The following is a 16,169-nucleotide window of genomic DNA, read 5'->3' on the forward strand; positions in this document are numbered from 1 at the left end:
CCGTTACCTACCCACCCACCACCACCACCACCCGCCATCCGCTACCCACCTGCCACTACGATCCACCACCCGCTACCGCTACCACTACCACCACCATCACCACCCACTTGTTACCACCCACCGCCCGCCACCGTCACCCATCCACCCACCTGCCACCACCCACCACCCACCTGCCACTACCCGTCATCCGTCATCCGCCACCCACCTGCCACCACCACCACCCACCACCCGCCATTGTCATCCACCCACTACCACCACCCGCCAGCTACCCGCCACTACCATCCATCCGCCACCACCCGCCACCCGCCACCCGCGCACCCACCTACTACCATTACCCGCCACCGCTATCACCACCACCACGCACTCGCTACCACCCACCACTCGCCACACCACCCGCCACCGTCACCCACCCACTATCACCAACCACCCGCCACCACCCACCACTACCAGTTACCCACCATCCACCGTCACTACTTTTTACCACCGTCTTCCGCCGCCACTTGCCATTTTTCACTCTTTTTATATTTTTAAAATTTTTTAAACATTTTGTCAATTACCAAACGCGCTTGTAATTTATGTTTTTCTAAAAATAAACAAAAAATAAACAAAAATTAATTTATAAAATTTTTATAAATATAAACTGAAAATGTAAACGTTACCAAACACACCACTAAACGGAGCCAAAGTCTTTCATCATCTCTGGTAATTTTTCACCATTTCTTACCATATTTTAATCATCCAAACAAACGAGGCGCTTCCATTCTCACCTTTTCCATCCAAACGGAGGGTAAAAATAGCTAAACACTGATCTACACTAGGCAAAAAAGGACTAGACATTTTGCACAGTACATCTTCAACGTTTCCAAGCTTGAACACACACAGGTAGCTACGAGCCTCTCTCTCTCTCTCTCTCTCTGTGCAAACGCCTCTTTTCCCCACCCAAAAACCCCACCTCCGAAAACCCCCCGTCTCCCCACTCTTTCCCTGCGAAAGCTCCCTTCCCACCCATAAACCCCACCACCGAATACTGTACATAGTTGATCTTTTATAATGGTTGGTATATATAGTTGATCTGTTTTAATGGGTTTTCTGTGGTTTATATGTAATGTATTGATTGTTGTCTTCTTGTCTTGTCTTTGAGGGATGTGCCTTTATGACCTGGTTTTGTGCTTATATCTGCTTGTTGAAATGCATTTGTTTGCTGGAAGCCTGGTAGAATTTTGGTGAATGTAGTTTTTTTTTTTTTATTTTTTTTTTTTTTGACCTAGTTTGACAAACTTCTTGTTGAGGAATATTGATTGTTTTTGGGTGTTGTATATTTGTTTGGTTGCCAAAACCAAATCTTTTTGTTTTTTTCCATCAAATTTGAGTGAAAATTTGGTTAAAAGCTTTATCTGATATAGAACACTTCAATCCTTAGAACATCTGCAACCCTTCATCAATTTTTCTTCATCTAATTGGATTCCAAATTTGAGTAAAAAGTCTTATTTGATATGAACTACTCCAATCCTTTAATCAAATTTTTATCAAAATCTTTTTAAAAATTTCCTCCTCATCCCAAATTTCCATTTTCATCAATTCGATGGGGGAAAAAAATCATCTCCAATGCTTCATATTTTTAAAATTTCACTAAATTTAAATTTGATGAGTTCTTAATTTGATGAAAAGATGTCTCTCTTGATTTGATGAACATTTGATGAAAGGATTAGAGATAGTTTTTGAACAATGAACTTTAAAAAAAATTCAAATACTTTTTCATCAAATTTAAATTTGATGAAAGAAGAGGTGAAGGATTGGAGATGCTCTTACTGTTATTTTTTCATCAAATATTTTTGAAAAATTGCAAACTAATCATAAAAACCCGTTTTGACCATTTTCAATGAAAGAAAACCACCTCCAATCCTTGTTCTTTTAAAAATTTTATCAAATTGAGTAAAAATTTGATTGTTGGGAATTTGGTGAAGGATATGGTTCATCCTTGATTTGGTGAAAAAGTTGCCTCTTCCTCTTCCTTGATTTGATGAAGATTTGATGAAATGGTTGGAGGAGTGCACTTTGTCATTTTCCATCAAATTTGAATTTGATGAAAAAGTTGATGAAGGTGTGGAGATGCTCTTATGGTAGCCTTGTTATGTGGCTTTTTATTTATTTTTTTTGTTTTTAGAGAAAATATCTGAATCAATGTATTTTCTATTACTAATCCAAAAAAACAACATTTATTTTTCGGAGAAAATAGAAAAAATGAAAAAGGGTGATAAGAGGTGAAAGTTTATGCCTTGGCCATGGTCGCGGCCACCAACACCGTTCAGTCCTTTGAAATTTTATTGAGAAATGCAATTCTTAACACCAAATATTTGTTCCAACTAAACCAAGAAACCATGATTCTACCCATGTTCAATTCTGATGAAACTGAAAGCAAAAGTGCAATTTTGAACTAATTTCGATTTTTGGGTGCCAATTAGACGTGAGGAATCAGTTCATGCTTAGCTTCTCTATTGCTATTCTGTTTTCAGTTCTCACAAGTATGGCTTAGTGTTTTAAAAGGCTCTAGGCGCACCGAGGCGATAAGGTCTCCTATAGCCTAAGCGTGAGGCGCGAGGCAAGGCGCGGCGCGGCGCGCGCCTCACCAAAGCGAAACTCCAGTAGTAGAAGAAAAGCAAAATTATAAAATAGGCACATTTTTCAACATAAAATATATATATATATAATATTTAAAAAATCATAACCATTTTCGATAATCTCTAAACAGAACATTCAATCTTCTAAAAATTAAAAATATAATATCCAACAAAAGATATAAAGTATAACATTCAATCTTTTATCACTTTTTGCTCTCTTTTGACTACATCTGGTCATTTTATATTGAATAGTTTTGAATCCCTGTGGGTATGTCCACAAAAAAAGCACTTAATCAACAATTGGAGTAGAAAAATGGGTAAAGCCCATGAAACCCACGCCTTGCGCCTCGAAAAAAAGCCCTCGCCTCAGCGCCTGAGCTGCGCCTCGCCTCGATCTGTTCGAAGCGCAAGGCTGCGCCTCATTGCGCCTTGTGCTTAGGCTCGCGCCTAAGCGTGCTTTTTAAAACACTGGTATGGCTTAGAGTTTTGAAGCACGGATACTTCAAATAGGGTGACGTATCCGTATTGTATCCGTATCGGATACCAATACTCTTTGGATACTCGCGGATACGTATCAAATACTTATTAAAAGTATCGGATACTTCTTAATTATTTTTTCATTAATTTTGGAGTATCAGATACTTAATTTTAAAGTATCGGATACTCCAAGTCATGTTTACTTGTTTTATGAAATTAGAATTATAACATTTCTTGCATAGTAATATAATATAATATAATATAATATAATTGCAAGTATAAATATAAGAATATTTTTCTAATACTTTGTTAAGTTCTTCGATAAGAAGAGCATAGTGAGTTAAATAATAGAATTTATCAAATTGATATATCCTAATTATTTCATGCATGTCCCCTATAACTACATAAAAAGTAAGACTTAACAAGAGAATATAACAATGGTAAAATTAAATATCAAATAAATAAATAAGCAAGTAAACTCGAATACAATATTTTTCACTAGTGTCAAAGGAAAAAGCATAGGGACAAATTGTGAATTTTTCTATTATTGTAATATAAATATATTAAACTTGATATTGAAATGAAATATTTGCAAGACCTATTAAAAATTTAAAAAGTAAACAAGCTACTAGCTTAAATTAATACAAAATTCTTAAAGGTTAGTATTTTGCATTATAAAATTACATTGTGGTTTCTCAACGTTCTTTAGCTTATGTGCAACTCACTATTAATAATTTTAAAAAATATATTCTTCACAAACGTATCTTAGCCGTACCGGTATCTTATTTTTTTAAGTTTTGTCATATCGTTGTATCCGTATCGTGTCATATCTGTATCTCGTATCCGTATATATGCTTCCTAGTGAAGGCGAGTTCCATTATGAATTAATGTATGTAGATGTGTTCTATGTTTCATGAATTTAATCATTAGAACAACTGTGATGTAAATCTCTGGAAAGGTCAGTTCAGGGCTATAAATTATAATACTGCCATCATATATGTAATATTTTCTTCTTTCTGGGCTTGGCCTTAAACTTCTAAGTTTTAATCTTAATGTGGTGTGCTCCCTCTCGATGTTTGTGCAGAATGGAAAGTGAAGAACACATATTGATATCTGAATTGAATGAGAAAATTTTCCAGATCTTTTCAGATTTCATGTCAAGGTGAGTCTCAATCCTTCATCACTATGCTAATGTTTTTTTACTATTATTGTAAATTATCATTCAAGTGGAAGAATACACCTCGGGCTTTATTTTGCAAAATTAGCATGTCCATTAGAGGAGCTGTATCTGTTGTGAAGTGCTGTACAAAGAGCATTTCTTTCTAAGATAGGCATGTCCAACTCAGAATCGTATCACTTGGATTTTGAAAGGACCTCTATAACGTTACAAATTTTTTGAAGTTTTATCATTCTCGAAGAACATTGCAAATGTTTATTTGAAGAAACGAAGCAATATAAAGATGCATTGTTGCTATATTAATGTGATGGCAAATGGCCATTGAAACATGTCATGCATGTTCATCCCAAGTTTGGCATTACATAGTTTAGATATCTTGTTTCCTCGTTAGAATTGGAGTCAAAGCTAAGTTTCAGTAGTTTGGCAGTGCATACCGAATCTTGACATCCCTTATGCTTTTATATCGTGATTTATATCATAGTTTTTCTTAAACCAAAATGATCTTATCTTCCATGGTGGAATTTTTTTTTTATTTATTTGTCATCTAATATAGTTCCTTCCATTACAGGGTCACAAAATTTGAGGAGTTGGTTGCTGTGGGAAGTAGGTTACTTGTTGGCTTTCACCAAGGACTAGGTTAGTGGTTTTGGGAATCTATTAATTATTTTCTGCAGATAGTGCGATGAGGTTCTTCACTCCTTTAGTAAGCTCTGTCCCCATGTTTTCATATAGAGTTTCTTTGCCGGCCGCCAATAAACAAGACATCTGAGTTGATCGAGCGCATCTTTAAAGCTAATGAAACCAGGAGGGTTTTAACATATGTTGAATCTGGATGCATAAATGCTCATGACAGCATACAAAATATAAGCAACTGTAAGTGCATGCATAATTCTCTCATTTGAATTAAGGTGGGTACTTTAGGGGCAGTGATTATTTGACTTCTCCAATGAAGCTATTTTCGCTAATTACTTTTCTAGAAACATTCCAAATGTTTCCCCCTCGAAACCTCTCTCTTCCTTGAAACTAATAGCCCTTACTGCATAATGAGATGCCACCAACACTCTGAATTCTTGCAATACTAAGCTTGTTTCTCCCACTTGTAATATAGCACTGCCTTCAATTTTTCGTCTTCCATTACTAGTGATGTAATGATGTGATTATCACAGTTTCCACATGTCTCTTTTGGATCTATAGGCTTTGAGTTCTTTGCTTGGTTAGTTCCGGCCGCAAGCTTACGCTGCACAGTGTGTATTCATATCAAGTTCAGTTGGTGCTATTAGAAAACCTGGATTTTTCTCTTCTTGCCGTTATTTCATTGGTCTATTGTGTTTTTAGATACAACTTACAAGTATAATTTAGTTCCTAAATTGCTAATGTGCTATCTCAAAATTTATTGGCCTTACTTTTTTCTTTTTTCCTGTACTTTGGGATTTGCATAGAGAAGTGCATACATGCCAAGTTGGACTTCGCGACCATTTAAATAAAGGTAAAATCAATCCCTGAATTATTATTACTTTCTTGATGTTTTCTCCGTAAATCATAGTGGATTAGTGCTTAAAGTTGTGTAAATCAATGATGCAGTTGCTGTTATGTCAAATTTTCATGTTTGTGGAATTGATTGCCATCTACACTGGGTGGCTTGCATGATGTCTAATATTGGTCCTGCCAAGTATAGTTTGTCTTCACCATATTTTGATAATAAATTTTCCCAAATTTCATGTGTAAAAATATTCTTGGTATGCTTATTATTAAAGTGAATTTCTAGTGATATGGCTTGCTCTTTCTTAAATATGCCATAACTTTCATGAACTGTCTAGAAAATCATGCATATCAGTTGTCAACCCACCTGAACAAAAGTTCCATATTGATAACCAACCCAAACCAAATCAAAACAAGCCTTAAGTCCCATCAAATGGGGTCGGCTAAAGTTCCATATTGATCTATTATGCAAATTTAGAACTTATAGAACTTTGTGGCTGCTTTGGATGTTTCATTTTTGTTTTAAGATTGCAATTGTTGTTGTTTCATATCCAAGATTAGAATTCTTCGTAACCAATGTAGATGTTTAAGAAAACGTTGTCCATATTGATAACCAACCCAAACCAAATCAAAACAAGCCTTAAGCCCATCAAATGGGGTCGGCTAAAGTTCCATATTGATCTATTATGCAAATTTAGAACTTATAGAACTTTATGGCTGCTTTGGATGTTTCATTTTTGTTTTAAGATTGCAATTGTTGTTGTTTCATATCCAAGATTAGAATTCTTCGTAACCAATGTAGATGTTTAAGAAAACGTTGTCTTTGCAGTGAAACTTCATATGCCCCTTGTCGTTGTTGTTTTCCCACTTTTGGATAGCCATGAAAAAAGTACAAATAGTAGAGTAGAGTAACTTTCTTTCCTTTTTTTTTTCCCCATCATATTTAACATTATCGAGTGGAAAGTCCACCACATTTTGGATCATGCAAGTTAGTGGTGAGAACTGCCAATATTTGCTTATTTTGGTGATCTTTTTTGTATGTATGTTTGTCATGGGGTTGTGATGCTGATGTTCTGTTATGTTTATGAATTTAATACAATTTCCCTGGTTGATTCAAATTTTTTTTATTATATTTTTACCTGCAATTTCTGCATCATGTTATCCTCAGGGCTTGGAGTTGGTTATTTAATTTGATTACATTTATTGCAGCCAAGTGCTTAGTAGATGAACTTGAAGGACTTGTCAAGGAAGTAACAGTTGCAATGCAAGTTGCAACTGAAAGCAAACCACATTTGCAGGGCAAAGTTACACAATATGAGTTTGGTCCAGAAGCAACTATGTATGATAAGGTATTGCATTCTTTATATCTTTCAGTCCCGGTGCATATTCTTTTTTCTGTTTACTTATTTGGGGGATTTGGTGATAGCTCCCTCACTATCTAATTTATCTTTCAAAAAGATAAGAATTATATAAGTACTTTCAAGATCCCATAATATTTTAAAACTTGTTTCTTTTACTATATTACCCTCATATCTATCAGCTCTCCTATTAAGTCATCTTCACTATATATTTCAGAGTAAAATTTTACTCTGTATAAAAGTAAAATTTTACATTCTGAAACTAAAAGTAAAATTTTACATTCTGAAACTAAAAGTAAAATTTTACTCTGTATAAAAGTACAATTTTACTCCGTATAAGAGTAAAATGTTATACTCTGAAACTAAAAGTAAAATTTTACTCTGTATAAAAGTAAAATTTTACTCTGAAAAACTAGTAAAATGTTAGACTCTACACAAAAGTAAAATTTTACTCTGTATAAAAGTAAAATTTTACTCTGTATAAAAGTAAAATTTTACTCTGAAAAATGAGTAAAATGTTAGACTCTACACAAAAGTAAAATTTTACTCTGTATAAAAGTAAAATTTTACTCTGAAAAATGAGTAAAATGTTAGACTCTACACAAAAGTTACTCTGGTTCTGTCAAATGAAAAAAACAGAGCAATAGAACCAGAGTAAAATTTTACTCTGGTTCTGTCAAATGAAATTAGATAAAAAACAACAAAAATAAATAAAAAACAAACAAACAAACAAAAACAAAACAAATTAATCAACAAATCAACATATCTAATTGAGAAGAAAAACTTCTAAAATTCGATCAACAATCACAAATCTCAATGAAAAGAATACATGTGTTCAACAACACTCATACACACAAATATATATATATATATATATACATATATTCTACTGTTCCTCATCCACATCCTTCCCAACCTCCTGTTCAACTTCTTTCAATCTCGAAGCTTCAGCCTTCGCATTCAACATCGCCAGCATCTCATCAATAACGTCATCATGTTTCTTCTCTGCTTCCAATTGAGCCATCTTCACCGCACTCCGAATCTCCCCCATCTGCTCCGAAACCCTAGCTTTTGAATCTCCAACGACATCCTCATTCAATTTCAACAAAATTAAAGATGAGAGTCGATAAATTTATGTAGAAACATCAACAAAAATCGCGAAATGTGAAGAGATTCGAATGATTTGTGAATTTAACATAACCAGATAGGTATTGAATCGATTGTACCTGGAGATTGTAGAGACGATTCAATAGCTATTCATTTGTGGTTTCTGAGCAGAGTTGTGAAATCGAAAATTTAGGATTTCATAGAAGACAGTCTCTGCAACGGTTGTGCGAAAACTGAGAGAGAGATAGAGAGAGAGAGGACGAAGAAGGTGGAAAGATCTAGTTGAGGGGTATAATAGTCTGATAAAATATTTAAATAATAAATTGTGTCCTTTATGTAAGATTTTATAATTATGAGGGGGTTTAGAAAGTATAATTTTTTTCTTAGTCCTTTTAACAATGAAAGGAAGGTAAAATGGGTTTATAGCTAAATTTCCCTACTTATTTCAGATGGGTTGGGATTGTTACACCAAAACTATAAAGAAATTGTCACTCAATAGGTTATTTAACAAACAGTTTCATGATGTCAGATCTTTCAGTTCAAGTGGCATGGTCTCACGCATTTTTTTTCCCGTTGTTAATTTCAAGCTGATTTTTGTTTCCACTAGTATGATTGTTCCCAATTTTTGAAGATTTAATTGTTTGGATTGATTCTTCCATTATGTATATTCTTCCATTTCTTTTCCTTGTGAATTTCATGCCCAATTCTTGGTTAAATATAAAATCCCAAGTGGTTTCCATAAATTTTGGTTTTGAAAAATAAAATAAAATAAGAAGAAGAAGAAGAAGAAGAAGAAGAAAGAAAGAAAGAAAGAAAGGAAGGAGAAGCTTGTCTAGATTGAAATTCACCAAATTATTAATTTTTAACTGACATGAGTTTCTCCTCACGAGCATGACTTTTTGGGTGAATAATCACGAACATGACCTGCAGAGAGATTTGAAACTCTTGTTCGATATTGGTTTCCAATTCGAATTATGATATTATAATTCTTTTTTCTTCAGGAAGAAATTGTATCATCTGAGCTTCAAAAACGTGACGTTACCAATTATGCTGCCATGATGGGTATTATATACAGCATGGTGAAGCTGGACTACATTATGCAGGTAAACTAACCTCCCTCGTGTTATATCATATGCTAAATTTGTTTTTTGCAACTTCTGATAATATGCTCAGTCTAATTTGGAAGGTTCATTAATGTCTTCTCTTTTTTGTATAATTATTTGAATCTGAAAAAGTCATCACTTTCGTTGCAGGAAAAGATCATTTCTTCTCTTAATCTCAAGTCATCGTCCGGAGAACTGGAGAGCTATAGCTTGATGTGGTCCTTGCGACCTTTTATGAACGATGAAATCATGCATCAAGCTTGGAGATTCATTTCATGAGTGTTGCCAGTTTCTTTCTGCAAAGATTTTTTGGTTTTAAATTTTGTTGTAAGGAAGAACAATCTGTTTGACTGGTTTCGTTTTTTAATTAATAACAGTAGTGTTTGTTTATTTTCCATTAAAAATTAGATTTATTTTCTGATTGTGCGTTCGGGTAGTTCATTTTGTAGTATCCAAAGAACACGTCATTATACAAAAACTTAGGCTGATATCAGTAGTCATATTATTGGATCACAGGACAGTCAACAAGACATAGGCGCACAAGCATAATCCCCACTATGTTTTTTTCTCCCTCCCCCACATACATCAAATACAAAGCTCAACCAAACAGTAACCTTCTTAATATCACAAGGTCCTATAATGAATCATATACAGATAAGTATGTACTCTTTTCCATGCAAGCAAAATGCCGACAAAAACATTTAAACCATGGTCTGCATTTCAGCCGGATCATTGTCAACGGCACACCTTCCTCGGATTTCTTCAATATCTGGGAATCTCTCAATTCAGACTAGGCAACTGGAAATCAGTCATCACACCCAAGAGCTTATTAGTTCACATTCTTGGATTTTTCCATGGCCCTGGGAGCTGTGGACCAAACCAGGACAGCTATAAGTACCCGGATTTACTTTTTAATCATATGGTTACTTTATATATATGTATATATATATATATATATATATTAGCATGCCACTATGGGAATTGGTCTAACTGAAACACAGAATTCTTTTTGGTTCAAGCACTAGAACAACTTCTCAATGAATATTTGTGGCAAAACAAATCTGCAAACCAAAAATATGCACCTAATCCAATAGCATTGGAGCTCTTCATGATTTTCAGCCTCTTGCATGATTCAATAAACATCCTGCGAGCCAAACCAAAGAAAAACTGACTTCTTTTCTCAATATTAGCATGTATAATTATGTAGATTTCAATGGAATTCAGCTAACAGTGCAGTTCATTTGATGAAAATTATCACCGAAAAACAAGGAAATGCATCATTAATGAACACAAAAATCAAAGGTAGGCCAAGTAATTCTGTTTGCTTATTTCAGAGATGCAAAAAAGTACTGAATATGTCGAACCAACATGCATATATATAGATCAACCAGGACATTTACTCACTATTTTTAAGCATTTCTGTTGGAGCAAAACTAGGAAGCACAAAGACAGAAATGGGATTCAGGTACCGCAGTGATAAGTCAAAAATAAATAACAAATATTACTTATTACATATTATAATTACATTCAGAGTTAGACATTTATACTATATTTGGAGTTCAAATTCACATCAATGGTCACTCAACAATTCGCAAAAGTCAATATTGCAGTCTTGAGTTGTACTTAAAATGACTCACTTGGCCATTTTTAATTTTTTTCACTTCCTTTTCCATTAAAACAATGCTACAATAGCAAGATTATCTCCTAGTAGGACAGAAGACGGGAAGACAAGTTTCCTTAGGTATATGATTAATTCAATATGTCAATGGCATCCTTTAGATATAAAGATAACAGTTTAGTTTTACAGATATCTATTTTTGGAATTACACAATAAAAAAACCCGCAATAAATAGAAGCATGAAGTCATAAAAAAGATGGAATTGAAGGAAGCTTACTCCCAAGGGACAGCCCCCATAAGCATTCAGTCACCATCCTTATCCTCATACGCTAGCACATTTTCTGACCCATGCAGAAGATCGCTCAACTTGCTTTCACTCAGCATGTCCTTCCCCGGATCTCCAAGGGAACCACATTGACCTGAAATTACAATAAAACAGTAGTAACTGAATCCACACCAACATAGTAACGTAATATACTAGTCTTAAATCTTACAAAACAGATTAGAGTAGAATGCATCATTGAAATCAAACAACCATTAATTATGAACCATGTGAAATTAAAAAAAAAAAGGATCACCTATGGTGAAGCAGCCGAACATCTTCTCTAGAGCAGAAGAAAGTTCTTCATATGTATAGTACAACTTCAGATCTACCTTTCTCAGATAAGGAGCACCATCCATGCTGACTTTGACAAAAAAAAGTACCGTACCGGGACCTGGTTTCCCATCAACTTCATCATTGTTCTTTGAAGTGGTAGCCAGTGTATTCTTCCTAAATGATCTTATAGGAGGCCAACCAACTACCTGTGCACTGTAATGGAAGGAAGATCAGTAAAACTAGTCATACTTCTTCTTTCTCCCCCTCCCCGTGTGTTTTCTTTTGGGTCAATTACACAAATGGTCCACAAAGTATGTGTTTTGTAACCTGTTAATTCGCAATCTTTTGAGTATTCCACTTTGGTCACCAAAATATATGATTTGTTACACTATAGTCCCTACCAGCCGCACCATTCAAAATCAAGAATGGTAGGATGGATATTTTCATAATTTTACCCCAAAAAATGAAACAAAATTAAAAGATTGATTACGAAAATGCAAGAAAAGTGCATATTTTGGAAACTAAAATGAAGCAAAATGCATATTTTAGGAACCAAAATGCAGGATAATGCGTACTTTTTTCTTTTTTTGATCAGCAACATAATGCATACTTTGAGACCATGTGTGTATTTGGTCAATTTAATTTTTTTAAGGCATTATGTAAAATTCCAAAAATAGCCCTTCTCCTGTTACTGATTTTGAACAACACTTAACAGATCGGATACTTTTAGGACCAAAGTGGAACAAGAAAAAGATTGAAGACTAAAGTGTAACATAACATATAATTTGAAGACCCGTGTAATTAATCCATTTATTTTTATTTTTCTCATGAACAGTTCCGTTTTCTAGTGGATTTTGCACTTACTTTGCAGCAAGGGCAGTACTGCTAATGTTGTTAGAAGCCTTTATTTCGTTATGGCTAGTTCCATTTGCAGCATGAGGCGGTTCCTGTAACCCTCTTGAGGACACTTCCTTTGTAACACTTCGTTGAGCCCCGGATGGCCTAGATGTCACCACCACATTTACTCCTACATTGCCCGGAAATTTCCCTTGTCCCACAGATTGTGAAGTTCTAGAATCAGACCCAGCTCCATGAAGCATCCACTTCCCATCAGTATACACACAACTTTTCATTTCTGAGCTTCTATCCACGGTGTCAGAGAAACCTCTTTTATTCCCTGAAACAATAGTCTTTTGAGATGGTGCACAAATTCCATCTTTTGAAGGAAGCAAAGGAAACAAGGGCTTCTCCTCAAATTTCCCGGAAGTCCAGTTGAGTAAGTTCTGAATCTTGTTCAGGGGATTGGGATCCGGGTAAACCAAGTCATAACTCTGTAGCCTTCAGATTCAGATTAACCTTATTAACCTGTGTCACACTTGAGACTCTGGAGCTGTCCTCCAAAGAACAATCAGACAACCTTAGATAATTGTGTTCTTTTAATCCCGAGCCATTCTGGGAGATACAGTCCATAGAAGCTGAAGCAGCCACTACAGAGTCATTACCCCTATATTTCCCTTCAACACCTAACAATGGTGGAGACATTAGACTTCAAAACTTCTGAAATTTCCTCTTAACCTGCTCAATTTCCTCAACTAATTGGAGTAGTTTACATTTGACAAATGCGTGCATGTGGGAATGCATACTGCATTACAAAAATTGAACAGGAAATCCATCTATATATTGCGAAAATATTGTTAAAACAGAAATCCAAAAGTTATCATGTTTTTTTTGGGTGAATACAAAAGTCATTGTTTTGTATGGAAGAAAAAGGAATTTTCATTTTGGAGTGTTTATCGGATGCTTCTGAAGCATGGCCATGTAGTGTTCCAAAATATTGTGATGAATGGAGAAGGTAAGATTTATGATTTTGTGTCTAGTAATTGAGGAACATGAGGAGGTATAATATATGATGATTAGTAAATGAGGATGAATACGTTAAACTCTAAAAATATTGAATAGTTTTTCTTCATTTTGAGGATATGCCATTTTAACTTAAAAGTCAAAAAGCCATTATAAATTATCATATCATCTTCTAAACTTTTCTAGATTTTTTTTTTTTTTGGGTAAAAAATCAAAAAACCAACTAAAATAGCCAATTCTCAAGCCAGCTAAGAGTTGCTTCAAGCCGAATTTTGAAATATACTTTCTCGTTGAAACTAGAAAACTAGGCATGTCATAGAAAGAAAGAATTCTGTCGATAAATTCAAGTTTACGGAACAAAGAGTCTCAACTCAAAAGCATATGATATTCACACACACCCTTTTATCCCCTCAATTATTTGGAGGCTCAATTCTGTCGTCAATCTAACTACTATAACCTATAATAAGAGCATAAAAGTTGAAATTAAGGTCTAATTCAATCAACAAAGGAAATTTCACATGATTAAAGAGAGCTAAAAAAAAAAAAAAGTCTAATCCAAACAAATGTACGATCTCGGGCACACAAATATACTGTAAACCAGCCACGATCGAAATATGAGAAGCGAACAAACGAGAGAGAAAGAGAGAGAGTCAACTCAGGTTTGAGATTATTATGGTACTGGAGTTTGGAGTTCTGGATTACCATATCCACATAGCAATAAAATAAATATATAAATTTAAATTAAAAAATAAGCACAGGTTCATTCATCTTAACTTTTCCTCAGCTTTCTCGGCAACCAAACACCAAAAAAAAAAAAAAAACAAAATCTGATAGTTATTACTACGGTAGAAGAAAAAAAAATCAAAATATATCATAAAAAAAAATCCGCAGCAAACAATTATAATTTAAATTCCGTTGTAGAGAAGCAAAACAGAAAACACAACGAACCAAACGAGACTCGCACGTTTTCCACCAAAACATATATGCAATGTAGAACGAAGAGAATTAATAATGAGAGAATGACTAGCGAGGGGATTAAAGTAAAATTGTATTTGTTTTGATAATAGCTGTTAGTGTAGGAATTGTTAGATTATTTTTATATAAAATAAATATAAAATAATATAACAAATAAAAAAATATAAAAACATTAAACATTAATGTTAAAAAAAATACTCAATATGTAAAAAATTAAAAAAAATAAAAATAAAAATTCTAGAAAAAATAAAAAAATAATTTTTACTTAACAAAAAATATAAAAAATTAAACATTAATGTTCAAAAAAAATTCTCAACATATAAAAAATAAATTTTTTTTAGTCTGACGGACTATTTTTCTAATACTATCTCCACCTTCTCCATCCCAATCCTCCTTTCAAGGCCCAACTTAATCCCCTCCTCCATCTCAATCTCTTCCCTGAATCTACAAACAAACATAATATTAAATGGGTCTCACCTTTATCCTAATCATATCCCTCTCTCTATATCCTAAAACAAACAAGGCCGAAAAGCTTGAGCTGTTGGCCAATAACCTCGAAAAAGCTAGGCGAGGCTATTTTGAAATGATAGTTAAAAGTTATTTTTTTGTTTTTAATTTATTTTGAGTGATATTATCTCTTTTATTTTTTTATATGTTTTTTTAAAAAAATTTAAAATTAATTTTTAACCATCTTTTCCAAAAAAGAAAATTAAATAAAAAGTTGTACCATTTTTTCAATTTTATATATTGCCAGGGAGAGGAATTTTGTCCACCACTCAGATTAATTGATCACGAAAATTAAGGGACTATTTTGCATGCCTTAAAAAAAAGTATATATATATATATATATTTTTTTTTGTGATATTATATTTTTATATTTTTTTATAAAAAATTAAAAATTATACTTATTTACATTATTTATGTTAAACCTTCTTTAAATTGGAATAATTATAATTAATTGTAGTTGAATAAAAATATTTACAAATATACGATTAAATGCAACTAGACGAGTTTCTAGAGCCATTTTTGTAACAAGTTTATAAGTCATTTTATTATTGATTTATTAATTTATTTAAGTCATATTATTTAGGGTTTTTTTTTTAAGGTCTCTCGTATTAAGATTTTATAGTATAAAGGATATATAATATTTTCATAATATCTAAGGTTCCTTAATCCAGAGAAATTCTAAAAATTTCTCTGGACTTCGGAATTTCTCTCCAGAGAAATTCTGGATTTATCTCCAGAGAAATTTTAAATTTCTCTGACTTCGGAATGTGTTTTAACCAAATTTCTCTGACTTCGGAATTTATCAAATGTGTTTTCATAATGTATTTTAACCAAATTTCTCTGACTTCGGAATTTATCAAATGTGTTTTCATAATGTATTTTAACCAAATTTCTCTGACTTCGGAATTTATCTCCAGAGAAATTCTGAATTTCTCTGGAACTGATATTGATGTTTTATGGCAGGGTAGGAAAATACAAAGGCTGAATGCTTGTATGATGATGGGATGATGATGGGGAGAATCAAGTAAAACAAGGACAAAGCATTGCAGATTCGTCCATATTCAGGAGCTTCGTGGATTCGCAAATCCAACAAAACACGGTTCCGAAATCAGACGATCATCACAGCTCCGACACCTCTCTATTCTCTCTCTTCCTCTCTCTCTCACATCTAGCCGGAAACAATGGTGGTTTCTGACAATCATCACAGCTCCGACACCTCTCTGTTCCACAGTCTCAACTCCAAGACGCCATTTCTCGGGCTAAGACTCTACACCACCACTTCCGCCGCCGCC

General features: G+C 33.9%; 1 protein-coding gene and 1 pseudogene across 5 annotated transcripts; one reads left to right on the plus strand and one right to left on the minus strand.

Moving 5' to 3' along the window:
- Positions 1-743: 743 nt before the first annotated feature.
- On the plus strand, positions 744-9,723 carry LOC114271565 (uncharacterized). 5 transcript variants are annotated; one of them, XM_082867368.1, is made up of 9 exons: positions 744-882; positions 4,180-4,257; positions 4,841-4,908; positions 5,005-5,145; positions 5,467-5,533; positions 5,712-5,758; positions 6,961-7,100; positions 9,218-9,319; positions 9,470-9,723. In XM_082867368.1, the coding sequence occupies exons 2-9, from the start codon at positions 4,181-4,183 to the stop codon at positions 9,596-9,598; spliced, it is 771 nt and encodes a 256-aa protein (XP_082723494.1). In that variant the 5' UTR covers positions 744-882; position 4,180; the 3' UTR covers positions 9,599-9,723. The 5 variants fall into 5 exon arrangements, with proteins under 5 accessions (XP_082723494.1, XP_082723496.1, XP_082723497.1 ...); XM_082867369.1 differs by having other exon boundaries at positions 760-1,053; XM_082867370.1 differs by lacking the exon at positions 5,467-5,533 and having other exon boundaries at positions 5,717-5,758.
- A 425-nt stretch (positions 9,724-10,148) lies between these two features.
- On the minus strand, positions 10,149-13,077 carry LOC114271564 (auxin-responsive protein IAA9-like; annotated as a pseudogene).
- Positions 13,078-16,169: the final 3,092 nt, after the last annotated feature.

This window comes from Camellia sinensis, chromosome 4 (genome assembly GCF_055761805.1).
Source record: "Camellia sinensis isolate YWXY chromosome 4, ASM5576180v1, whole genome shotgun sequence".
NCBI lineage: Eukaryota > Viridiplantae > Streptophyta > Magnoliopsida > Ericales > Theaceae > Camellia > Camellia sinensis.